The sequence below is a fragment of the Podarcis melisellensis genome (assembly GCF_964234715.1).
Source record: "Podarcis melisellensis genome assembly, chromosome: 9".
Lineage (NCBI taxonomy): Eukaryota > Metazoa > Chordata > Lepidosauria > Squamata > Lacertidae > Podarcis > Podarcis melisellensis.
In genome coordinates, this window is record NC_138541.1 from 74,648,443 (window position 1) to 74,675,270 (window position 26,828).

Genomic DNA, 26,828 nt, shown 5'->3' on the forward strand with positions numbered 1-26,828 from the left:
TCTGGGCCACCACTGTTGATGGTGGATCTGGCTGTAGGCCACTGGGAGAGAACATCATTGCCTTCACATTGCATCAGCCTTTGGAGAAGCTACATTTCTCAGGGCAGGACCACTTGTGGCATTGTGTGTTGCTGTACAGTACACAGCTTGGATAGAATGGATCCTGTTTTCACAATAAGCATACCTGACTGCCAAGGAAAGGTGATGCCGATGTTATCAGCCCCAGCTGAAACCTATGACCCACTCTCTTCTTTTGCAATATGTCTGAAGAACTATGAATGGCAAGCATGGTGTAGTTCTGTTACTTTGTTGAGTATTAGCAAACTCTGAGAATTGAGCAGTTTTATTTCACCATGTTTGCCTAAAAATATATCTCTGTTCTTACAGCTGTTATTAGTCTTTTCCCCCTTTAAAGCATTAAATTCTGCTGGATTTTGCCACCTAGTGGTAAATAATAAGAGCTGCAGTTTCTTAACTGCAAAGTTTCACCTCATCTGCACAATATTTAATTATTATTTTTTTAATGATCTTTTGTGGATGAGCAATGAATATGACAATGAAACTACAAGGACTTCAGGGCAGCTTGGGTCATGGTGGTAGTGGGTTCTCCTCTGCTTTTTGGCCCTCTTTACAGCTAGGTTTAGATGATAGCCAAAGGGAGAGCAACTGTGTCAGCTAAGGTGCTGAAAAAGCAGGTTAAATGTGATGGCCCAACACAGTGAATGAAGAGTAAAGTGATCATTGTAAGAAGCAAATATAGCTAGCTAGACTCCTTGCCCAGCCTAATCAGTTGCTATTTTGTCCACCAGACTGTAGAAAAAGCATCAAGTTGTTGGCTTGGTGGCAAAGAGGGTGATTTGGATCCAACCTAATCCAGTTTCTAGACCATCTGACAAGGTTGGGCATATGGATAGTTCTAGAAGTCAACCCTATGAGGAGTGGAGAAGGCATGGCTGCTGCCCACCCCTGTCCCCTCCCCACCCCTGCCATCCACTAGACTGTTTGTCTAGTAATCTAGCCAACCTTTCCTTGTAGCCTATCTGTCCAAGTTAACTCTGCCCCTAAAAGCTTAGCCATTTTGTTTTTTGCTCTTCCAGCTTGAGACAAAAGTCTGCTATCTCTCTCTCTCTTTCAACTCTGATTCTGTAAGTAGTTCCTTTCAAGACAAAATCTTTTCCTGCATGAATAAAGCCTTTGAACTCCAAAAACATAAGTGATAATTTCAATCTCATTCACTTGAGCTGCAAGCTCTCCTAACACTAGAAAAGGTAGACCTTGCCATAGGCATGCATGCACTAGGACAGACTACATAGGGCTGCCTTTGAACACAACTTGGGAACTTTAAGTGGTACAGAATTCAGCTGCTCAACGTGCTTGCCAGGTTAGTCAAAGCATATGACATAAACTCTATACCAGTTGCACAGGTTGCCAGGATGCTCCTGGGCCCAATTCAAAGTCCTAGTTTTGGCTTTTAAAGCCCTAAAGAGCCCTAAGAGTCAGGTTAGTTAAAGGGCTGCTTACTTCTATATGGACTTGACTATGCCTTAAGATTGGCAGCAGTGGCCCTGCTTGGTAGGTTTTAAATACTATATTGTAAGCCATGTTGAGAAGTCAGAGCAGATAAAGGCTTCTGTAAAGCAGCCTAAAAATAAACATGAGTAAATAAAATGTCCATATTGACAGACAAGCTGTGCCACAAGAGAGTCCAGAGTTCCAATAATTTTAAATCTAGTCCATTCAGCTCTGGGAATAAAGCATCAAGGAGCAGGGAGCTGTTTATCAAATTCCAAAAATAAATAAATTATGAATACCTCATAGAAGGGTCCTGGATATAGCATAAGACTCGGTGAATGAGGCCTAAATTCTGTGGAAGGAAATAAGTCAAAGATCCAAACTGAGTGAAAGTTGAATACAACTCACCAACATTGCAATGTCTTCCTGCCCAGAGTGTTTTGCAGTCACAGACTGTTTCGTTAGTGAAGACGATCTTCTTGCAAGTACTGCCATGGGGGCATGGATTGACGGTGCAGCCTGCAAGGTGAAGCAGAGGACTTATCCACACTGTCCTGCTCTGTTCAGGCAGAAGCCTGCACTTTAATGCTCTGTGTCCAAGCATTTCCTACCCCCCACCCCAGTTTCCCCCACAAAAACTCGCTCTTTAAAGCTGAATCGGAGCAAATGACAATTCAGGTTTTCCACGCATTGATGTTTGCTCCAATTGAAGGTCCTCACTTACCTTTCCTCTGCGCTTTCTGAGCGTGGATGCAATTTAAAGTTCTGTGTCTGAGCAGCCTCTCTCTTTTCACTCTTTAAAGTTCAGTTGGGGCAAATGTCAATCCATGGAAAACCTGAAGTGACATTTAACCTTTGAAGAGCGGGTTTTAAAGCTCCAGAGCAAGAAAAAGGGTCCTTGGACACAGAGCATTAACGTGTGAACCTCTGCCTGGAAGGTAAGCCTTAACATGCACACAATACCCACAGAAACGGCCTAAAGTGTTTTTGTGATAAATCATAGAATCATAGAGTTGGAAGAGACCACAAGGGCCATCGAGTCCAACCCCCTGCCAAGCAGGAAACACCATCAGAGCACTCCTGACATATGGTTGTCAAGCCTCTGCTTAAAGACCTCCAAAGAAGGAGACTCCACCACACTCCTTGGCAGCAAATTCCACTGTCAAACAGCTCTTACTGTCAGGAAGTTCTTCCTAATGTTTAGGTGGAATCTTCTTTCTTGTAGTTTGGATCCATTGCTCCGTGTCCGCTTCTCTGGAGCAGCAGAAAACAACCTTTCTCCCTCCTCTATGTGACATCCTTTTATATATTTGAACATGGCTATCATATCACCCCTTAACCTCCTCTTCTCCAGGCTAAACATGCCCAGCTCCCTTAGCCGTTCCTCATAAGGCATCGTTTTCAGGCCTTTGACCATTTTGGTTGCCCTCCTCTGGACACGTTCCAGTTTGTCAGTGTCCTTCTTGAACTGTGGTGCCCAGAACTGGACACAGTACTCCAGGTGAGGTCTGACCAGAGCAGAATACAGTGGCATTATTACTTCCCTTGATCTAGATGCTATACTCCTACTGATGCAGCCCAGAATTGCATTGGCTTTTTTAGCTGCTGAGGTGCACATTACTAGTAGGAAAATCCAAAGGCAAATTAAAACTGGACCAACCCCATATTATCCCCAGAGTCTCATAGATATATAATGTCAGTTGAATTCTAACTGGAATAGAATAATCTCCTCCCTGAAAAATACTTTAAAAATCCAAAAGACTCAGGTATAAGAGTCTGAGGGAGGAGGAAACCCTGGGACTTTCAGTGGCTGCACCATGACTGACCATGAACACACCAAAACAATACAGTGGTACCTCGGTTGAAGAACAGCCCTGTTTACGAATTATTTGGTATACAAATTCAGCAAAACAGGAAGTAGTGTCGCGGTTTGCAAACTTTACCTTGGTCTACGGACGGAAGCCGGACAATGGAAGGGCACCGGCGATAGGAGGCCTCATTAGGGAAAGTGCGCCTCAGTTTAAGAACAGCTTTGATTTAAGAATGGACTTCCAGAACAGATTAAATTCATAAACCGAATATATATGTATAACAAAATACAGTGGTTGTCGTTTAGTCGTTTAGTCGTGTCCGACTCTTCGTGACCCCATGGACCAGAGCAGGCCAGGCACTCCTGTGGTACAGTGGTACCTTGGGTTATATACGCTTCAGGTTACATACGCTTCAGGTTACAGACTCTGCTAACCCAGAAATAGTACCTCGGGTTAAGAACTTTGCTTCAGGATGAGAACAGAAATCGGGCGGGGGCGGCAGGAGACCTCATTAGCTAAAGTGGTACGTCAGGTTAAGAACAGTTTCAGGTTAAGAATGGACCTCCAGAACGAATTAAGTACTTAACCCGAGGTACCACTGTATACTTTCCCCCTCTCCTACTCCGCTCACCCCATTTTTTTTTAATAAATATTTATTAAGGTTTTTTAAAAAGAAAATACAATAATAATAAACATTATTGCTTTGTTTTAACAAAGTTTCGTAATATTCTTGAGCTTCCTCACGTCTCCCGCTCCCATTTACATCTTTAATAATTTTTGTCAAGCAAATTATCATCTTATTTCCAAATCTATAACCACATGCTTAAATATCAATTCTTAATCTATTTTAATGATGGCCAATTATTTATAACCAAGCATCCTTCTTAACATTCCACTAAATCACAATATTTCTGCAGGTAGGTCTTGAATTTCTTCCAATCTTCTTCAATCTTTTCTTCTCCCAGGTCTCGGATTCTGCCAGTCATCTCCGCCAATTGCATATAGTCCATCAGTTGCATCTGCCATTCTTCCAGTGTGGGTAGATCTTGAGTTTTCCAGTTCTTAGCAAGTAGTATCCTTGCTGCTGTTGTTGCGTACATGAAAAATGTTCTATCTTTCCTTAACACCTTCTGGTCGACAATGCCCAGAAGAAAGGCCTCTGGTTTCTTGGTAAAGGTATACTTAAACACCTTTTTCAACTCGTTATATATCATTTCCCAGAAGGCCTTCACTTTAGGGCAAGTCCACCAGAGGTGAAAGAATGTTCCTTCATTTTCTTTACATTTCCAACATTTGTTATCAGACGAATGGTATATTTTGGCAAGTTTAACTGGGGTCATGTACCATCTGTATATCATTTTCATTACATTTTCTTTCAAAGCATTACATGCAGTGAAATTCAACCCAGTGGTCCACAACCTTTCCCAATCCTCAAACATAATGTTATGCCCAATGTCCTGTGCCCATTTTATCATAGCCGACTTAACCATTTCGTCTTGCGTATTCCTCCGCTCACCCCATTTTAATTTAATTTTTACATTTATAAGCTTGCTTTTCCTCCCAAGGAGCTCAGGGTAATTCATGTAGGCCTTTCCCACCCCCCACCCTATTTTCCTCACCACCAGCCAGAAAGCAGCAGTGCCCTCCATGTGGGCACACACAAAGCTCTGTACGCATATGCATACACATGCACACAGTGCCTATAGGGAGCAGCAGCAGCAACCCACAACCCCTATTTCAGACACACAATTCCACTGCCCTACCTAGTCTCCTCTCCCCCTTCAGGGGTGAACGAAGGCTAACCCACACCCAGGGCGGGGCAAACCACCGGCTGCGCACATGTTACGCCACTGCGTATGATGCATGCGTGGTGTCACCACATAGGGCGCATGTGCAGCGTTGCTACATACAGTGCATGCATGCGACACCGCACATGTGTTGTACATAGCGGTTTGCCGCCAGCGCCGCCCGAGCACCATACAGAGAATGGTGGGATCCTCTGCTCACAGCTGCAGTGGCAGTGGACCGAGCCTCCGATTGCGGCTGTGGCAGCGATGGAAGGTTCCCACCGCTGTCCGTATTGCGCTCGGGCAGTGCCAGTGACAAACCGCTGTGTACAGCGCATATGTGGCGTTGCTACATACAGTGCATGCGCGTGACACCGCACATTGTACATAGCAGTTTGCCGCCGGTGCTGCTTGAACGCCGTACGGACGGTGGCGAGAGCCTCTGCTTGCAGCTGCAGCCACTAATGGAGGATCCTGCACATGCGCCACGATGGCTGCTCACGCCGCCCACACCCAGGTGTGGTGGGGCGAGCACCGCACAGGGTGCCTTCTTGTCACCCCTCCAGACATGGCACCCAGGGTGAACCACCCCCGCCCCCCTTGCGACACCACTGCCCCCCCCAACACATACACATTGCAGAGTGTCTGTCCTAAAGTGACTGAAACAGCCACTTCACAGAGGCCATCAGCAGGACGTGCAATTTCCCCTTTTTTTTGCCAAGAGAGAAGAAGGCAGCGCTGCGCACAGCGTTTCTGGTTGTCTCTCCCTTCTTGCAGGCAAGGAAGCTGGTGCTGCAGCTCAGAAAGGGGCTTTAAAGCCTCTCCTCCTTCTTCTCACTTTCCATAGCACCAATGATCCTTCCCCACTTTGCCAAGAAGGAGACAGGACCACTCCCCCCTGCAGCCTTTTTAAAGTGACTGTGGCTTGGGTGGGGAGCCGAGTGAGGAAATATAAACCCAGGAGAGGGCAAAGAAACAAAGGGCCCCACCCACCCAGCACCTCCCTCTGCCCATTGGGTGGATGCCACCTTCCCAAGTGGGCAGCTCTTCAAACATAGGGAGGCTGCCAATGGAGGCAGCGCCATGGGATTCCCTGTTTGGAGCAGGGCAGAGGCAGGGGGTGCAAAAAAATGATACAAAAATGATTGTGCCTTGAGAAATTCATTTGTGAAGGCAGGACCACCAACTATTCAGAAGTGGTGCCCATGATCTGGTACAAAACCACTTAAATTGTTGAATAACTTTTAGAACTTTTGGTCAAATTCAACCTGTGAGCAGCACATTATCCGGAAAGTCCAGTACAGTTAGGGTAAATTAAGGATTTGAAAACTGAAAAGGAGGTGAAGAAGATAAAATCCTTTCAGGGAACTTAAGAGGATACTTGAAATTACTATCATGCAGCCACTTCACAGATTACATTTTAAGATGCATACCTTTTAATTGCTGTAAGTGGTTTAAGGCTGAGAGTATGACTTCTTCACTACTCTATGTATTATTTAATGCAATTCAACTTCTGTGTCTCAATCGTTTTATTTTTTTATCATTTCACTGGACTACATATAAACAGATTAGCAAACATACTAAAATAAAGCATGCAGTATAGAAGCTGTATAGAAATACCTGTGTGCTGTGCATATTGGCAGTTAATTAGGTTGTTAACGCATGTGCATTTCTGCACTATCCCTTGGTAGATTCTTGGCCAGCTTTCTCCAGTTGCAAAATATTCATGCAGAGTTTCATCAAAGCATTTTTCTGCAGTTTTTAAAAAAGGCAAAAGAGCACATTAAGCCTTATTCTTAAATCTCTTTCTTTCTTTCTTTCTTTCTTTCTTTCTTTCTTTCTTTCTTTCTTTCTTTCTTTCTTTCTTTCTTTCTTTCTTTCTTTCTTTCTTTCTTGCTGTAAAATAAATATTGCTGGAGAGCATTTGAAGATGTTCCTGGCTCCAGCCCATCTGGTCCATAACCATGACCAACCAGGTGCCTGTGGGAAACCTGCAAACAGAACCTTCTCCCCTTCTGCAGTTCCCAGCAGGCCCATGTGCAGCTTGTCTGAGCCCCGGGGTAGGAGCAGGGGCACAGCTAGCTGCTCCGGCACCCAGAGCGGTGGGGGCAGGGCAAGCTGCCCACCAGTGGCGTAGCGTGGGTTGTCAGCACCCGGGGCAAGGCAAGTAATTTGCGCCCCTTAACCCGTGGAGCCAGGTAGGGGCAGAAAGCTGCGAGTGCGAGAGCGCCCCCCCGATGTTGCGCCCGGTGTGGCCGGCCCCCCTGCACCCCCACGCTACGCCACAGAGGCGCTGCGGCAATTCGCACACAGGGGCAGCATGGTGATCCGTCTGGGGGGGTGGCTCGGTGAGCTGCCCACAGAGTCTGCCTGGCGGACGCAAGCCCCACGCTGCCATATCGGGCAGCATGGGGGCCCGAGCCATTGTGTCACTCCCAAGAGAGACGTGTGGCTCAGGCGCGCTGCAGGCCAGGCCCTGCAGTAAGTGCCGACCCCCCAAGGATGACATCCAGGGCAGACCGCACCCCTGCACCCCCCTTCCTATGCCCCTGGGTAGGAGTCTTGTTAGAATAAAGTATAAACTCAAACAAAAAAAACAGCAGGTCCCTGGCATTCCACCCCCATCCTCTGGGTGCCCCCACTCCTCTGCATGGGCCTGGTCCCCAGCAATGCGTGTTCAGAAGTATGCTGCCTCCGACCTCCAAGAGCATAAATGATGAACCCTAATATTTTTCCAGTGAGTAAATGACAGTAGGAAGTTCATTATATTGTAGGGACCAGTGGCGTAGCGTGGGTTGTCAGCACCCAGGGCAAGGCAAGTAATTTGCACCCCCTAACCTGTGGATTTTAGCAGGGGGCAGAGAGCTGCGAGTGCGAGCGCCCCCCCCCCGATGTTGCGGCCGGTGCGGCCGGCCCCCCCTGCACCCCCCATGCTATGCCACTGGTAGGGACTGCCGTATAGTGGGCATATGTCGCCCACCCATATGTCGCCATGAGGTTCCTAGAAGCAGAGAAACTATCCATTTCCACAGCCATGAATAATGTGGGCGAACCAGAGCTGGGAGCAGAACTGAGGGATGCAAGCCCTTCAAGTGAATTGAAGATCTCCTCAGCCCAGCCAGAGGGGCTGCAGAGGAGAAGCAATGAGGAGGTCACCTTCCCAGCCCTGCGAGGTCTTGGGGTGCCACCTTGTGGTGAGGAGGGCAAGGTTGCTGACCCCCTTCTCATATTGTGAGAACTAAGCAGGATGGCTCTCGCTGAGAATCCAGTCTCAGTTGCAACCAGTTTGCCGTATCAGTTCAGCTGGATCATGGAAATAACCCTTGGAATCACATCTTGGAATCCATCTTGGAAGCCGTCCAGTGAGCAATTTTACATGCTGTGAAAGCAAGCTAGGAAGGAAGGAAGGAAGGAAGGAAGGAAGGAAGGAAGGAAGGAAGGAAGGAAGGAAGGAAGGAAGGAAGGAAGGAAGGAAGGAAGGAAGGCTTTGTTTGTGAGGCACATTAAAGCATCTTTGGTACCTCTGGAGTGATGAACTTCATGTCTGGATTCTCCTGGCTCAGTACCAGGACTGTTCCTTCCTTCCTACAAATAAAACAATGAAGAACAAGTTTGCTTTTATAGAGGATTTTCTCAATACAAAGTTCCTATTGGCAGAAGAGCAGCCAGGGATTGCCTTTTAAAAACAACTGAAGCACCTGAGGCACTGAGGCAGCAACCTATGACAGCTTTTAGTTTCTGCCTTTCTCTCACAGACATAAACCTTGCAATAGGCCTATTAATACATTTGGGAATGCCTTGCAGTTGGGAGCCCTGTTCAACATCTATATAAAGACTTGGATGAAGGATTTGAGGGGATGATCCTATAATTTGCACATGACACCAAACAAGAAGGGATGGCAAATGCCACAGAAGACAGAACGAGGATTCAAGATGACATTTACAGATTGGGGAACTGAGCCCAAACTAACAAAATGAATTTCAAATGTTATACATTTAGGCACAAACAAACAACTGCACAAATATAAGATGAGGGGCACCTTGCTTGCCAGTAGTACACGTGATAAGGGTCTTCGTAGGCCACAAGCTTAACATGAGTCGACAGGGGGATACAGTGGCAAAAAAAAAAGCTAATATTATTCTAGGTTGCATGAAGAATAGCATCAAGGGAAGAAATAGTCCTGCTCTCTTCTGCCTTGGACAGGCCACCTGGATTACTGTGTCCAGTTCTGGGCACCGCAATTTAAGGAGGATAGTGACAAACTGGAAGGTGTGCAAAGGATGCTTTAGCTGACATTCCTGCACTGCAGGCGGTTGGACTAGATGACCCTCAGGTACATCCCAACTCTACAATTCTATGAAAGTCCTCATTGAGTCTATGCTCTGGCCTCCAGTTTCAGGGTGGCCATGCTTAAGGTTCTTTGTTGCACTTTTTAAATGCATTGTACACCAGTGCCAAAACACGTCTCGGTTTCGGGACATTTACAGCACATTAACTAAGGAGTATGTTCTTTAAATATTGGTGGGGCATACTTCTAAACAAGCAGGTTTATGATAATGTTGTGGGAAGAAAATGAAGAGGCACACTTACCATTTGCTCGGGAGCACTGCTTAACGCCAAAGAGAGGGTAACAACCATGGAGCAAATGTAGACTTTCATATTTCACCTTTTTATTTCTCTTTTCTTTTCTTCTTTTGCAACTCCCTGTAATCTTCCTGGAGGAGTGGGCCTTCCAGTGTCTGGAAATCCAGAGTGGGAAGTCTAACCAACATTGGGGCTTATGGAAACCCCCTGCGTTAGAGAGTATGTTTGACTTTTTAAGCAATCACTCGTTCAGCAATGTTAATAAGTAATGTGTTTGTGTACTGAGGTAAATATTGGTTTCAGAAACATTTCGGGGAAAGCACACACAAAGAGTAGGCCCAAGGATGGACTAAATATGCCGCATCCTGAATTTGGATTAAGAATTTGGGTTAGTTCCCGTTTGGGCTGATTAATATTTTCCCAAAGTTTCCATGCCTTTCCCTTATTTGTCATACTCCAGAATAACCAGAACAGGAAATCTGGACTGGTATTCAGATCCCCAGGTTTTGGAATAGAGTTCATGCCAAATCTATCAGAGTCTATCCTTATTTATTTATTTATTTAGCACCTCATCCATAGATCTCAGGGCAGTTCAGTTGAGAAAAACACAAAATACATAATAGATAATTCAGGAGAGAAACAACTGGGTCCAAGAACTGACATTCCAATGTGTTGTGAAATCTATTTTACTTTGATTTTTTTCCTTTACAACAGGCTTCCTCCACCTTGGCCCTCCACATGTTTTTGAGACTACAGTTCCCATCATCCCTGGCCACTGGTCCTGCCAGCTAGGGATCATGGGAGTTGTAGGCCAAAAACATCGGGAGGACAGAGGTTGAGGAAGCCTGCTTTACAATGGAAATGGATTTAAGGGTGGAGGTGAACTCCTGTTTGGAAGGCAGACGGATGACATTCATAGATGGTTTCAATGTCACAGTTACAGTTTACGTAGCAAAGATTCAGGTTTGGTCTTTTCTCTTTATTGGGTTAGGGTGGTAATCAGAACTCGAACACATCGCTTTTATTAAGTGTGCCATTGAGAGCGTGCTCACTTATGGCTTATGTGTGTGGTACGGAAGCTGTACTACCCAGGACAGGATGGGGTTGTGCAGAGTTGTTGAGGCAGCAGAGAGCATTGTTGGCTGCCCACTCTCCACCGTAGAGCAGATTTATGCCACAAGGTGCCATAGGAAGGCACTGGACATAGTAAAAGATCCATCGCATCCTGGTCACTGTCTCTTTGAGCTCCTGCCGTCGGGACGGAGATACAGGACGATGTAGACAAGAACGAGCCATCTCAAGAACAGCTACTTCTCCAGAGCGATCTCGGCCCTGAATGGGAAGCCTGGACTTTGAAAGCCATCTAATCTTCCTTGCTGTATTATACTGTATTGTTTTAATTAGTGTTTTTATAGTTGTTTTGATTTTGTGTGGAGTGCCCTACCTGGGTGGATGGAGCAGCCAAGTAATTTTGTTGTTGTTATTATTATTATTATTATTATTATTATTATTATTATTATTATTATTATTTTATATTATTATTATTATTAGGGCATCAGACCAAGCTTGGTCCCAGTGGGACATTATGCGATTGGGATGCCCTTTCCCTTGTGGAGATTGGTGACTCTACTGAGTTTGTTGGTGGTGTCAAGGAAGGAACCTGTGGTGTTGGAGTCCATGCAGCGGTGACCCCTCAGAGTTTTTAGTTCTCTGGACTTTGCTCAAGCTGATGCCCACGTGCAGCTCTCTTCCCCCAGGAAAGGCAACCAGAAAAGACTTTTGCTTCACCCATAGCCACAGCCTTGGATTTGAGCAGAAACCAGACATTGCTCTCTTCCACAGGAGACAGCCTGCTTCTTCCTCCAACTTCTAGCTTACACCCACCCACCCCTCAGCCCTGGCCTTTGTCTTTTCCTAACTCACTACCAGCGAGTTGAGGGAGGCTGGCCCACCCAGGCCCACCCATTTGCTTTCTGGCATGGAGCACTTCTTTTGTAACCTTATTGCCCCATTCTCAGAAGGCCATCACCATTACTTGTCTGGCTAGTTCAATAAGCGTTGCTTAGATTTTAACACTTGCTGGATCCAGGAATTAGAAGGGTCTTGACATACAACTTACTCCCTTGCCCCCTCAACTCATAACATTATTATTTAACTAGAAAGCACTCTGAAGGTATTTGAGCCATGCAGTTTGTGGGTGAATGGCCTCACAATCCCAATCCCCACCATGAATTGTTGAATTATTATTATTTTTTAACCTCATAATAATAAGTTCAGGCAATGAGGTGACTCCATCCCAGGATGGCAAAGGCATATGGGCAATAGAGAAAGTTTCAGTAAGGTGCTTCATCTTTTCCATGTCCCAGTAAGAAAGGAACAAGAGGCCGTTCTAGACTTGTAGCTCCACAGCAGGTTCCTGAAGATTCTGCATGAAGATACTAGAATTGGACATCTCCCCCTACAGTCCCTCTTGCACCTGTGCCTTAGTTTGCTAGGACTTAGCTATCTGCAAAAGCACCACTGGTGTAGGGAGGGTAATGTCTGCAGGGTTGTGGATCAAACCCGAGTTTTCTCAAATAATTATCTAGACACAGCTAGATTTCTGAGTGGAATTTTTGGTGTTGGTTTTTTTTTTTTTAAAGAAAAAAAAATTGTAAATGCACCCACTTTTGAAATTCTGCCAACCAAGTTGAAGGAGTTTAGAATAAACTCATTTGCACTTTATTCAGGGTTACATTTTTAGATGTACTAGAGTTTCTGCTTTTCCACCCACATTGTTCATTAGCATATTAGACACCCCCACGACATGTTTCCAATAGGTTTATAGCTTTAAAAGCAAAGGAAGAAAGCTCTGACGATAGATTTGAGTGGGCTGCAGCCTCCTCTGCCGCCCTGGGGGAGTTCACATTTTAGTCGTAAATTAAATATCTCCCTTTCTACAGAGCTGTTGACCCCAATCGGTTGTTTTCAGCAAGATCAAACGGTAAGTCAAGTGAAAGGAGTCTGTGACTGTTGCGTAGGGAAATTCCCCTTTTACGAAGGAGCCATCAGCTGAACACATAACTTGACAATCTGTAGGAGGTGAAGCCTGAAGGACATACAAGAGGCAGGCTATATTCCTGCTTTCATCCACATCAAGGATTTAGAATAGCTTCATATACTAGTGATGATTATTTTTTGCAGATCCTGGCCCGGTTCAACACAGATCCAGCTGCCCTCTGCAGTACAAATGTAATTGTTTTATCCCTGTTGGTACATGAAAAGACTCAAATGCATATTCACCACATTTTTTATAACCTATTTACAAAATTTTGTAACCTATTTACAAAATTTGCAGTGGAAAGTGACTTGCAAAACAAAGAAAGAAATCCCTAGCAGAGCAGAACAACTGACCATGTGGAAACATCCTCATAACCCCTTGAGAAAATCAGAACCAGTGATGGTGGAGGTAATGGAGACCTGGCTCTTCAAAGGAGGGGAGTAGAGCCTTTTAGAGTATCCCAAGAGTTGTTAGTTTGAACTGCCCCACTATCAGACCCACATGTAGCGTTTGCCTCAGTGTCACTTGATGAATGAAATCAAGAGGAAAGCTCATAGAGGGTCCCACGAGAAAAGGAGGTGAGCAGCAGGGGGGGCAGATCCTCAAGCAGAAGGTCTACAGGACCAGACCGCTGCTGACACTACTGCAGACGGAAGAAAAGAGAGCCAAACCTCAAGGAAGCAGCTGTTAAAGAGAGCCAGTGTGGTGTAGTGGTTAAGAGCGATAGACTCATAATCTGGGGAGCCGGGTTCGCGTCTCCGCTCCTCCACATGCAGCTGCATGAAGTCTCTCAGCCCCACTCACCTCACAGGGTGTTTGTTGTGGGGGAGGAAGGGAAAGGAGAATGTTAGCCGCTTGGAGACTCCTTCGGGTAGTGATAAAGCGGGATATCAAATGCAAACTCTTCTTCTTCTTCTTCTTAAAGTATTTTCCCTGTAGCCCATGTTTGTTCTTGACTATAGCTTGTGGTGGGACGCAGGTGGCTCTGTGGGTTAAACCACTGAGCCTAGGGCTTGCCGATCAGAAGGTCGGTGGTTCGAATCCCCGTGACGGGGTGAGCTCCCGTGGCTTGGTCCCTGCTCCTGCCAAACTAGCAGTTTGAAAGCACGTCAAAGTGCAAGTAGATAAATAGGAACCGCTCCAGCGGGAAGGTAAACGGCGTTTCCATGCGCTGCTCTGGTTCGCCAGAAGCGGCTTAGTCATGCTGGTCACATGACCCGGAAGCTGTACGCCAGTTCCCTTGGCCATTAAAGCGAGATGAGCGCTGCAACCCCGGAGTTGTGGTTAGCAAGGAGAGAACGTGACCATGCCCAGGGGCAAAGCTAGGCTTCATTTCACCTGGGTCAAAGACCCTGTTTGGCATCCTCCACATGCATTTGCCTAAACACAGACACAGACTGGGAGCCTCTGGAGGCTTCACCGAGGGCAAAAATACCCAGAGTGACTGGGGAAACCCAGTCAGATAGGCGGGGTATAAATAATTTATTATTATTTGTCAGAGCTGCCTCCAGGTCCCAGCTCACAGAGGACCAACGCTAGCCGGTGGTAATGTACAAAAGTCTTTATTGAAGTTCAGTTTCCATTTACAAGCCGCAGCGTGCAGCTCTACGTCTTAGAACCTAGACCGGCGAAGCTCCGTCTGAGTCTCCGCCCCCTGTACACCAGTTTAAGACTCTAGCCTTACTCCACCTCTTCCGTTGCTCTTTCCTCCTCTGGGTCCTTCTGCCCCCCGGGGTCTCCTCCTTTCTGGACTCTTCTGACGCTGACCCCCCTGACTCTTGTCCCTCCTTTCGGCGTGCTTTAGGACCTGGTTCCCTATCCGGGCTACCTGCTTTGCCGCTCGCCTGTACATTTGAACTTGGCGCGCGCGCCCAACCGCCAACCTTCCTCTTGACCGTTTCCGCGCTCTCCGATGGAGGCGTGGTCCATCCTGACTCATCTCCTCTCGCTGGTGGTGAACACCCTGGTCCCGATACCTGGGACTCCTCCCCCCCACTGCGCTCTGGTGGGGAAGCTGGTCCTGATTTCCAACTGCTGCTCTCTGAGCTCCCGCTGGCCCCTTCCTTCTGGGGTGTTCCCCTTGGCACCCCCCTTGCCCTGGCCATGGGCGCCCCCTTCTGCGAATCTTCCGATTCGCTGGAGAGACTCAGGAAATTCCTCGGGTCACTGTCATCGCCTACGCTCCCCTCAGATTCCTCCCCCTCACTCTCCATTGCCTCTCTCTCCTGTGCCTCTGCTCCTGAGCCCCTGACATTATTAATTGTTGTTGTTGTTACATGGCTACCACCCACCGCCTTCTACAACTTGGCCATGCTAAACCAAAAGTTGGCTTATGACATGCTAAGCCAAATTTCGGACTGTTCCCCCCGAGCACTACAGGCTGCTGCAGCCCCCCTAAGATGGGTCTGCTTCCTTCCTGCTGTCCTACGTTGATGTGCAGGACTTGTCTAATGAGCAATATACTTTCTAATCCAGGAAAATCAGGATCTGAAGAGCTCACTAGCTTTTCCTGACCTATAATGTAAGCAAGTTGTTTTCATTTTGTCCCGCTCATAAATACAGCATAGCTTGGGAGCTCAGTACTTAAAGGAATGTCTCTTTCCAAATGAATTTAGGGATATGAGAGGAATCCTGTTATGTACTGAAGTTCTCACCCTGGGCCAGCAGGGGGATACTGTAGATAGTTCAGGTCCACATATGCAAATAAGGGATTGAAAGTGACGTTCAGTGATTGGATAGTTACAGAAAGTGTTACAGTTGCGTTGTAGTGGAGCTCTATATAAGCAGGCTGGCTGAACCCTTCAGTTCTGTTCTGTTCTGGCCTGTGAATAAACAAGAGCTGTTTGGAGAATCGCTGTGTCGTCTGATAATGTTCACCCACAACTTAACAAATCCACTGAAGACTAACAAGTGAATTTCTTTCAGTCCGTCCATTCAACCCCCATTGCGACAACTACTCTGCCTGTGAAAACTATTTGCCTCAGTTTTATACAAAAAAACATGAACACATTATGAATCCAGAAACTGCTTTGTAATATACATTATTTAAATATCCATTGATGTACTCAGGTGCCTATTCATTTTTCTTCTTTCTGAAGTGTTTGTTCCCAAAGGCAGCCTCTGTGCACCAAGACTGCAATCCTACCCACGGCCAATGAGAAATAAATCCCACTGTGCTCTGTGAGGTTTACTCTTGAGTAAGTGGGATTAGAATTTCAGCCTTAATTTCCTTCCTATTGTAGATTTTAAAAACCAATGTAATGAATCACTCATAGTTCTTTTCACATGGAAAGAACAGGAAAGGCTGAAATATTTAATATTACTTTAATATCATACAAGCAGATTACAAGATCATATATTACACTGTAGACTGATTCCTTAGCATCATTATAACAAGATGTTGTGCTCTTAATTAAGCTAAACTGAATTCTTGTTTTAAACACACAACTGGATTAATTCTGAAGCTCAAATTGCATTACTCATTTCTTACTTCAAACAAAACAAAATTAGTATTTGAAAATAACTGATTTATGTAAGTTGTAATAATATATCATTGTAAAGAAAAAAATGGACCATAATTTTTGGAAAGTGACGGACAATCTGATATTTAAATTATATATATTTCCCAATGACAGATTTTTACTACTCAAATTCCAGATGAAAATTTAAGATTGGTTCCAGAGGGCAAAATATTTGCAGTTCAATAGATCATTAATTAATTGAGATGAAAAAGCAGCTAACACACCAAAATAGTTTATTTCTTTTTCTTCCACTTAATTGCGTGACTCTCCAGATTCAGCAATATAGGACTATTAGTCTGTTTGTTTTTTGTTATGGAATGTGCTTTGCAAGTGTGGCAAGTTCACTCTTATGTTTAGCATCACCTGCTTCTGTTGAAAAACTGAGAGGCTGCTTCCTATTGGCTCATTACAGCTGCACAGAGAGGCCCAAAGTGATCATACTGACACCAATGTTTTCCTTTATCCAATGTCCAGAAGAATACACTGATGTGGCAAGATCAACACTGGCTATGCAACCCACACAGCTGGATTCCCACCACTAGCCACGGGTCTGTTCTGACAGTTTCCTGTAACATTTTCCTGTAAAATTTTCAGCTGAATTGTATAATGAAAGTGTTTCCATATTTACATATGCTTCTCATGCTACATATACACACCTAACAAGTATAAGGAGACGACAACTGGTGATTTCACCTCAAACAGGGGCTCCTATATCCTACCACACCACCACAATGAGTGTACAGGCAGCAACCGTTTTAGACACGTCCAATATGTGCATGACTGCGCATGTGCGTATTGTGCCAAACCTGGAAATGACCCAAAAAGTCTCATAAAGGGGCGAAACAGGGCTTGGGCAAAACGGGGTGTTTGCAGGCTTTTTCAATGGTGTCTCAAATACATGCAATTTCACTTTGAATGTGTGGTGCCTGGGAACGTAACCCGTGTGTAAATTGGAGGTTGGCTGTCTCAGCTAGAAAAACACATCTCCACAGTCTGCATTACTTTCTGCCCATTCTATGGAACCACAATGTTGTCATTGTTTGTCCCACTTAAGTGATTGTAGCCAGGAAAATGGGTCGTGATTTCACCAATCTTCTCTTCCCACTTCACTTTGGGAGCAACTCCTAAGGCCTTCTCTTCTACTGATAAAATTTCCAGTCCGGAGGTACAGAAGGTACAGAATTTCTCCATACTAGTTTCTGAGGGCCTTCTATGTCCTGATACAGCACAGAGTAATTTCAGAATTATAAATCCTGGGATGGGGGCCTTTGGCCTCACAGATGTTGCTGGACTCTGTAGCTCATCAGCCAGAGTCAGCATGGCCAATGGTCAGGGATGACCATTGTAGCTCAACAACACTGAGAGCCACATGATCCCCATGCCCATCTTGGACTGCCTAGTTTGTATTAAAATCATCTCCTTTGCCAACCTTAACTTGTAATGAACAATATTCTATGGATTGACAGTGGAGACAATATATATGCATTTTTCCTTGTTTGTTTGTTTTGTAGCACAAAAAAGCTTTTTAAGATAAGATATTGAACCAAGGCAGGAATAGATACCCTGGACTATTGTATTCAACTTCCATGCTGCTGATCCTATGTACTTTTCATTTACTATACTTACTTCCCAGCATGGAAGTTGATATTCAGCCCATGAAAGACTAGAGACTGGTTAAATGGATCTGTGGATTTAACATGCAGGTTTTAACAAAATGTAAATAGAATCAGCTGAGTGGGTGGGTAATAATTATTAGGCGCACAGCAGACATCTCCCTCCTGCTGATTCTATTCGCATTTAACAACAGCAACAACAACACTTTAAACAACATACTGTATTTAACTTCATGTCTTGTTAGCCTTAAGAATTTTAAAGGTTTATATCTGAAAGGGAATAGCTAGAGAAGTTCAGGTGAGGGACCTTCAAGAAGTGTGATCTTTGTGAATGAGAATGGAAACTGACTTTATACACACTGCCCAGACTATTATGCAGAACAACCTTCAGATATTGAACTTCTTCGAATTTTGCAATGCAACGCTCACCCCAAGAAATTACAAAAATGCATATTTTATGATAAAATACACTTATATATGCTTACGTTTAGAGAATACATATTTATAAATGCATATTTTGTGACAGAGGTGCCATCTTCTTAAGGGGATGGGAAGGCCCAATGTGATGCTGCGTGAGAGCTCACACGATGTCAGGGAGCAGAGCCAAACGCCCCCTGAGTATTGGCTCATCTCAGCCCCCTCAAAAATACCAAGGGGGGGGGAGAGGGAGAGCTGCCTCGGTCCCTCTGAGTTGGCATGCCTATTTTGTGAGAAGATACATTCAGAAATATGTATTTTAAAACATATTTATGTACTAATTTGTGTATGTTTTTCCAGTAAATTTTATAACAAGACTGTTGTTTTTTTTGGTGGATTTTCTCAGATGCTGTCAACAAGTTTCGCTGTCTCCTAGTAAAAGGGAGTTGTGCAGCTTGTGTTTATGTTCCAAAGGCAATAAATGTACTAGTGCTTGCAATGACCTCGGAGAATGAAGTTTCTGGAGCCAGGCATAGTGCAATTTCATACAAATGTTGCTTTACACTCCTCATCCTTATTTTTCTCGCTCTTAGCAGCAATAAGAGATGGAAGATCTGATGTCCTGTAGACACCTGTTCGCATCCTCCCTTGGCAGGATTTTAACTCTGCAATACAGCCTTCAAAACTGAGGTTCCCTTCAGATTCACTACAAGACCAGGCCAGACCATCTTCTGGAGCAACTCTATCCACATCTATTACACAACTTACAGGGAGTTCATTTCTGAACATTTCCCCCCTAAATTCAGCAGCGATAAAGTCACGACTAGTTTTTTTAGAACTTTGTTCATAAAGGTTTCCTCCAGCTACTTGCACATCATTTTTCTTTCTGTGGCTCACACCTAGAAAAAAAAGGGAAAGAAAAAGACAAAAAAACGGGATAATATTTATTATGCTTCGCTTTACACAAGTCAAATTTTACAGTCTATCGCGTTTCAACAGCTTGGATATTTTGCTATCCTATTTTTGTGGTGCAAAATACGAAAATTTTATATATCTGAGCTGAGTCTGTAGAACTAACTTTGTGGTTTTAATTGTAAATTTGTACATTGCTTTGCACACCTGTCACGGCAGAAAAAGTAATGAATATGTACAAAAATTGATAAAAATATAAATGCATTATTTACAAACTTCCAAATAATAGAATCACAATAGGCCAGGATTTTCATTCAGAAACATGTGATTAGAATAATCAAATATAGCCATAAAAGCAAATAATACAGTATAAGCTCTTTTGTAATCAAATCACCATTCTAGTTCCTTACGTATCATTGAAGATTTCTGAGAGTGAAGGCAATTAACAAAATGTGGGATATATCCAGCCTCATATAACCAACATGCTTAACTCTAATTATTGCATGGAGGGGTTAAGACCATAGTGTTTTCTGATTTTAAATCTCTGCTGGGGCTCTCTCAGCAAAGAATACTTGCCCCAAATCTGGATCTAGTCATCCAGGGAATTCTCCTTTTTTATTTTATCATATCTACATTTTTCCTTTTTACCAAATACAACATTAACCAACACAAACGGACTTTTAAAAGCCAAGTCACCCTGTCAAGAAGGCTGCTCAGTATTAGCAGCTTAGTTTCTGGATAAATTTAAGCCAGAAAGGGCCCACAATTCCTTCCGTAAGTAATATATCCAACCCATTGCATGTTTACATGGGAGTAGATCCCACTGAACACTGTATGACTTGCAGTTACTACCTCTGCTTGCTTACAGGAGGCCTCGATGGCACAGGTACAATCAGGCTGGGGGGAAATACGGTAACCCCTTCCCTTTTTTCTTTATGTTGGAAGCGGGTGGGGAAAGCTGAGTGGGAATGCCTCCAAGTTAAAAACTTTTGGAATAGAGTATTCTCCATTACAGCCCAATTACAAGCCAACCCCTTTCTCCAAATTCTGCCTTTTTCGTTGTGTAGTCGTGTCCGACTCTTTGTGACCCCATGGACCAGAGCACACCAGGCACTCCTGTCTTCCACTGCCTCCTGCAGTTTGGTCAAACTCATGTTGGTAGCTTCAAGAACACTGCCCAACCATCTCGTCCTCTGCCGTTCCCTTCTCCTTGCACCCTCAATCTTTCCCAACATCAGGGTCTTTTCCAGGCAGTCTTCTCTTCTCATGAGGTGGCCAAAGTATTGGAGCCTCAGCTTGAGGATCTGTCCTGCCTTGACCCTACTATCTTTGGACACAGACTTAGGCTCCACGCTGTGCCACAGCAAACGAGTAGGTTTCTTACTGACCGCAGCACGATTAGCAATAGTTCAGCAATGGAAGAACCAGACTGAAATACCCCTGAACACACGGCAGGGGTGAAACTAGCCTTGATTTCACCCCACACATTTGCATATACACACACACAGGCAGGGAGCCTCAATGGTGCCCCTCTGGAGGTTTCACCTGAGGGGGAGCCTGGCTAGCCTCCGTAGCTACGGCCTTGCATATGGGAAAATAATATCTGGGATACAGCAATGTTTGAGCGTTTCACCGGACACAGGAGGGCAATTAAAGGCATAACGAATAAAGACACCCTTCCACAAACATGGACCCCTTTCTTTAACTATGCTAATGACAACAATCTAGAACTTCTTATACCAACTGCTCAATATTCTCAGTGGAGGGGTTACGTTAAGTAATAGGTTTGATTGCTGAATGTGTAAGTATATGTCTGGAGGCAATGGATAATGGTTACTGTATTTCCATTTGTTTGCAATGTGTAAAATACAAATTTGTTTTTTTAAAAAATGGGGCTATGACTGACAGATCTCAGAGCTAGTTTTGACTTAGCATGGGCAAGGGAAGTTGTATTTTGAAAGTTTATTGCACACAAAAGTCAGGAAAAGATAAGATGTTGGATGAATACCAGGCCACAAATTTATTGGTTAGCAAAGGAACTGCAGCAAGCTCCTCATAACATTGCAATATTTAAATATGTAAAGCCCCACCCACCAGTCATGGCAGTTCTTCCTTTCTTCATGCCCTGTCAGACAACCTTAGTTCAGAGCCACAGAGCAACCTCTAGTTCTGTTCCTGGCTCCCCATGGCCCCCACACCCAGGTAGGCTTCATACACCCCTAAGTCAATAGTCTTCAATTATGAGATAGGCACGCAAGCAACCACAAGGCTTACATTCCCTCATCCTTTACTAGGCTGATGGCTGATTATTTTCCCCTCTTCCAAGTCATCCAGTGGTGTAGCAGAGGAACAGCACCGTTCTAGGACGTTTCTGAGAAGGACCAGTGCTATCATCTGCTGGTACACCAGAGAAATTATTGGATTCTCCTTGCTGCGGCAAATGAGTGGGGTGATGACGAAGCCTTCAAATTTGTTTATGACAGATTAGCATAAATTGGAGAATGAGGGAAATAACCAAGCAGAGGTTAGATTTCCTCTTCTTTGATGGGGTTCGTCGTTTACATGAGCAGGTTAAATGGTAACCCTTCTTTCCAAGAATATTTGCTTTTCTAATGAAGAGCTAAAGAAAGGCATAATCAAATAGCTCACTTTCAGTTTCTTTCTAATTTTCCCACTTTGCATTGTCGTATCAGTTTGTGATTTATCTGTTTTTGTAAAAAAATCTAGCAGTGTTATAGTGAAAATTTGTCTTCATATATTCAGTTTTGCCTATATACACATTTTTCAAATCAAATTTTCCTTATATAATGCATTTTTGTACGCCATTTCCACTAATAAATGCAAACTTTACCCTGATTTCTTAATTTTTGTGCACAATACTTGGCTGGGGAAATGCACTGCAAAATTCAGAGAAGTGCCCATTTTGAAGGGCGGCAGTGTTTTGTGTTGTGCATTGTTCTGGAAAATGCTGATCAGGTAGGTTTGCCTTTAAATGTGAGGCTAATTGAATTTCTCTGCCTTCCCTAGCTAAAGGTTGTGTATCACTTGACTGAAGACCTTTTGTATAAGCCAGAATATATGCAGTCAGAAGTGGGGGCAATTACTTCCAGGTAATTTACAATTGTAGCCATGCTATTTCCAATAAATTGGGTGATGTGCTCACGTTATGTGTTGATTTGTGCAGCTCACCTGTTGTCAACACAGACTGTACATTCATTGAATGCCGCATGTGAACTGCCACTTTCAGAGGTGAGCGGCATGGCTAAAAAGGAATGGGCCTTTTTGTTTTGCTGCTTTACAGAGGCTTTCCTGCCAATGAATCCTACACTTTTCCAGCACCAAAATCTTAGCTTTGGCCAGGCTTTCCCCCCTTTCTCTTACACCACTGCCTTTTTAAAGTTGCTCTGCTATTTCAGCCATTTGTTATTGTTGTTGTTCTTTATTTGATGTCTTAATATCACCCTTTATCGAAAGATCCCAAGGCAGTGTACAATATTAAGACCACATTTTATGCAGCATCAATAAAATAATAATGATAATAATAAGTATAATAACAGACAGCATAATAATAAATTAATCTTAGTAACAGTTGCCCCCTACCCCACCTACAGCTTTAACAAGCTATAGAATATTTATTGGCCAAAGACCTGGGTAAAGAGGAATATTTTTCCCAGTGCTTAAAGGCATGTAATGATGGCACCAGGTGAGCCTATCTGGAGAGAGCTTTCTACATTCAAACATGTGATAATCCTACCTGCAGCATTCTGAAATGATTCCCTCCCCCTAAATTTGTAAATTCATCCTCATTTTCTCTCTTGCTAACAGCTTCATCAGTCTTCCTTGCTGGTTAGGACTTAACAGTGCAAACCTATACAATCCATATATTGTAAACTACCCTATGATTCTCAGATGGAGGGTGGTATAGAAATAATAATAATAATAATAATAATAATAATAATAATAATGATGATGATGATGATGATGATGACGATGATGCACATCTACTAAGAAGTAAGCTGTGTTGAGTTTAACAAGACTTACTCCCACTTAAGTGTGTACAGGATTGCAACCTCAATTATTTATTTATTTAATTAATTGCAACCTCAATTAATTAATTATTTTCTATAAATAGAAAATCAAAATGTCAATTCTTCAGCCTGAACAGGCATGAAAGCCCCTGAACTTTCCAGGTGCAACACTCACAAATGAGTCATTCATAGAGGGGCTCTTTACCGACCTGCTCTGTCCTTTATGCATGTCCATTGAGAAATGGATGATCCAGGAATTCCAGACTTCAACAGTAGGCTCAATAAACTTTTTGCCAATCTGAAAGATAATGGGATGAACTTTCTGCACAAGAAGATATGAAAAGAAGACCCGGAGACACCTTGTGCGAAAAAGCTTCTTAACATCCACCTCTCAGTGTCATGCGGCTTGAAAGGACTGTGTAGGTCTGATTTTCTTGGGTTTTGGAGGAATCACCCATGCAATTACAGATGCAAAGATGGAACACAACTCCCAACTCCCACAGCCTTGCTGCTTCAACAGCCCTGAGCTGACTGCGCAGTTCTTTTCTGAACCAAAGTAATACCCTATTTAATCACACAGCACCCTGGTCTTTGCAGGAGAAGATGTTGAAGAGAGAAATAAGAAGCAGGAGCAGAGGATTGGGGTGGCTGCAAGAGGAGGTGGAGGTGATACAGGTAATCTTCTCTCAGCAAATAAATACAACCATCTACATCAACCTCTTCTGAACCACAGTATAATTTTCTTGTTTTCTTAGATGCTTGAACTGCTGCAGTGTTCACAGATGCCTGGTTTCTTTGCAAGGGAAGAGGATAAAGAGAGACCGGGGGAGAGGATCAGGGTGGCTCTAAGGGGAGGTGGAGGCCACACAGGTAGCCTTTATCCAAGGTACGACACTCATTTATTTAGTTAAGTTGTTAAGTATTTGCACAACTGCAGAGTTAGAAGTGCCCACTGATTTTTTGCAAAGGAGGACAGGGAGAAAACAAGAACGGGTGGAGGAGGCATAATGGAGGAGGCATAATGTTTTTCCCATCAGAGAAGCCACTGTGACAAAAGAGACTCTTTCAGAACCAAGGTAAGATACTTTATCAGTTCAGTTGGGTGCTAGGTATTTGTAAAACAGCAACTCTTAAGTGTCCACAGTATCTTTGCAAGAGAGGAGGATCGGGAGGAAACCAGAATAACTTCGCCATGCATCCCTGTGACCTCTTCTCCTAGTAGCCCTACCTGACGCAGTGGGCATCTGCCATTGCTGGAATAGCCATTCCAAGCTAAGCCCCTCTGTGTGAAGACTTCCTGTTTCTGTTGATGAAGTGCAAGGCAGGCTTCTGTGGCCGTGAGACCCTGAGGCCATTTCAGCCTCATTGCCTTTTCCTCAGACACATTACACAGGTTGATTTAAATCAGAAAATAACTCACTGGTGTGCCGCACTTTGGAAACCCCCCGTTGTGGCTGCAATTGTTGGGTGCTAACTTGTGACAGGATATTCTCAGTGGTGGCTCCCCATTTGTGGAATTGCCCTTCCTGGGGAGTTGTTTCTATCTTTCTCATTATCAATATTCAAGAGGCATTTTAAAAAGTCCCTGTTCACCCAGGCCAGGAGTCTGATGGCTGAAAGATACAGAACCCAACAACCTTGGAATTATTAGGCTGCGAGAGTATGTGACTGTTTTGAAATGTTTCTTTAAATGCGTTTAATGGTTTTAGATGTTTGTAATTGTTTTGTATATATTTTAAATACTTTTTCATTTTTTAAACATGTATTCCTTTACCCTTTTTCTGTTTGTCAACCAGAGCTCTTTGGGGAGCAAAGGAGGTGCAGAGATAGAAATAAAAGAAATTAAAATACCCCTGCCATTGATGATCTTCCACCTCCCATTGTGTGTTCTACTGCCAGTTGCCCTTCTTCCTGCTTCTCTCCCTGCATGTTTATACTTCATTATTATTTCCTTTGTCATCCCAGGCAGGAGAATCTCAGCCTGTCCTGTAGCTGTTCAGGGAACACACAGATAGAAGCATTATTTATTGGGAAACATACTTAGAGCTGTGCAGATGTGCAGGTGCGCACTGAGAAGCAGCATCCAAAAATAAGGATTACTATGACCACATATCAGTGAAATGGAGGCTAAAACGTTCTTCCCACAGATTCACTGTAAGGCCAAGGATGAGGCAGAGGAGGAAGGTTTAGAAAAAAGTGCCAAATAGGTTTTGCAGGAAGGAAGCCACTCTCGCCGATATCAAGACTGTGCAGCTGGTGCTCATGAGATGATAGGCAGGAGGAAAACACAGTAACTAAAAAAGCTTGGCACAAATCTGCCCTGAGAGAGCCTGGAATAAAGGGCCAGAACTAGCAGTATCAACACAACATCATGTGCATTATGAGAAAGCAAGAAAATGTGTGGAACAGGTCTCGGTGTTTCGATTTCTGGGAATGGAGTTGAGAGAATGACCTAACCTGGGGAGAAAACAGCAAAGACCTGATGAAGAGAGCACAGCAGAGGTTATATTTTCTGAGAATCCTCCGGAAAAATAATCTCTTATAGGACCTTCTTATGGCAGTTTACCATTGTACCGTGGAGAGTGTATTACCTTATGGTCTGCGTGTGTGGTTTGGGAGCTGCACGGCCAGGGGAAAAACAATGCTGTCCAGGGTTGCAAAGACTGCAGAGAGAATAATTGGGTGCACTCTTCCCATCTTGGATCAAATCTATGCTTCCAAGTGCCATAAGAAAACTGCAGAGATAGTGCAGGATAGTGCGCACCCCGGAAATTATCTCTTTCAGCTTCTGCCTTCTGGAAGAAGGTACAGAGCTATAAAGACTAGGACTAGCCACCTGAGAAACAGTTTCTAGCCAAATGTGATTTTGGTTTTAAACGCAGTGTAAGGTAGTCTCTATAGTATATTGTATTCAGTTATGGGGTATCAGAGTTTTTAAGGGGCTAACCAGGCTGGGATAGCAGGCTTGTTGGTTTTTGAATGTCTGCTGTAGATTTTTTCAATTTTGTTGTTCTATATAGGATAATGACAATAAAGATTATCATATCGTACCGGTAAAAAACAACACCCCCCTCCCAAGTGAATCAAGCCTAACTCTTGTAATCCTGAACCCTTTTCGATCTCTCACTCTCTCCCCTCCTAGCTTGCTTTGAGGGACTATCATTGGGAAGGAAAAAGGGGAGAAGAATTTGCATGTTTCTTGACAGCATCAGCCCACAGGAGACTGCAAAGAAGATGAAGATGCATTGGCTAAAGTTCAGGAGGGGGGGAGGGGGGCGACTAGTAGGATTTGCCTTTCCATTGTTTTCTGCTTTGTTTTTTATTCATGCTCAGTATAGTATCTGCGCTGAGTATCTGCCTGAACAAATTCAGATCTGGCTGTCAGGTGGGCATCTGTCCTGTACCATCTGACTCTTCATCCTGCAGACAGATGCTGCTGCAGCTTCTCAGTCTGAATTTTGCTGCTCTGGTTCAGTCTCATACTCAGCTGTTCCTGTTCAAAGAGGACTGAGGGTCATCCTGTACTTCCGCCCACTTCAAGGACAACTGAATAAAATTGTCAGCTAAACCTTTTGCGTCAGTTTTTAATTCTAGATCAAGAA

General features: G+C 44.0%; 2 protein-coding genes and 1 long non-coding RNA gene across 7 annotated transcripts in view; 1 reads left to right on the plus strand and 2 right to left on the minus strand.

The window, feature by feature from the left end:
- The window catches only part of HGFAC (HGF activator), a 20,978-nt gene extending 11,059 nt beyond the window's left edge, over positions 1–9,919 (minus strand). Inside the window, exons 1-4 of the mRNA XM_081925684.1 lie at positions 9,702–9,919; positions 8,632–8,695; positions 6,731–6,862; positions 1,921–2,031 (exon numbers count right to left, since the gene is read on the minus strand). Of these exons, the coding sequence (XP_081781810.1) occupies positions 1,921–2,031; positions 6,731–6,862; positions 8,632–8,695; positions 9,702–9,770 (376 nt within the window). The 5' untranslated portion in view covers positions 9,771–9,919. The remainder of the gene's footprint in view (positions 1–1,920; positions 2,032–6,730; positions 6,863–8,631; positions 8,696–9,701) is intronic.
- A 6,121-nt stretch (positions 9,920–16,040) lies between these two features.
- RGS12 (regulator of G protein signaling 12) overlaps positions 16,041–26,828 on the minus strand; it is an 82,786-nt gene continuing 71,998 nt past the window's right edge. For all 5 annotated transcript variants that reach the window (XM_081925541.1, XM_081925539.1, XM_081925540.1 and 2 more), the window contains one exon: positions 16,041–19,185. In XM_081925541.1, the coding sequence (XP_081781667.1) occupies positions 18,830–19,185 (356 nt within the window). In that variant the 3' untranslated portion in view covers positions 16,041–18,829. The remainder of the gene's footprint in view (positions 19,186–26,828) is intronic.
- LOC309378036 lies at positions 20,459–24,985 on the plus strand. The gene is made up of 3 exons (XR_014171804.1): positions 20,459–21,647; positions 22,226–22,308; positions 23,824–24,985. It is a non-coding gene; the product is annotated as an uncharacterized lncRNA (long non-coding RNA).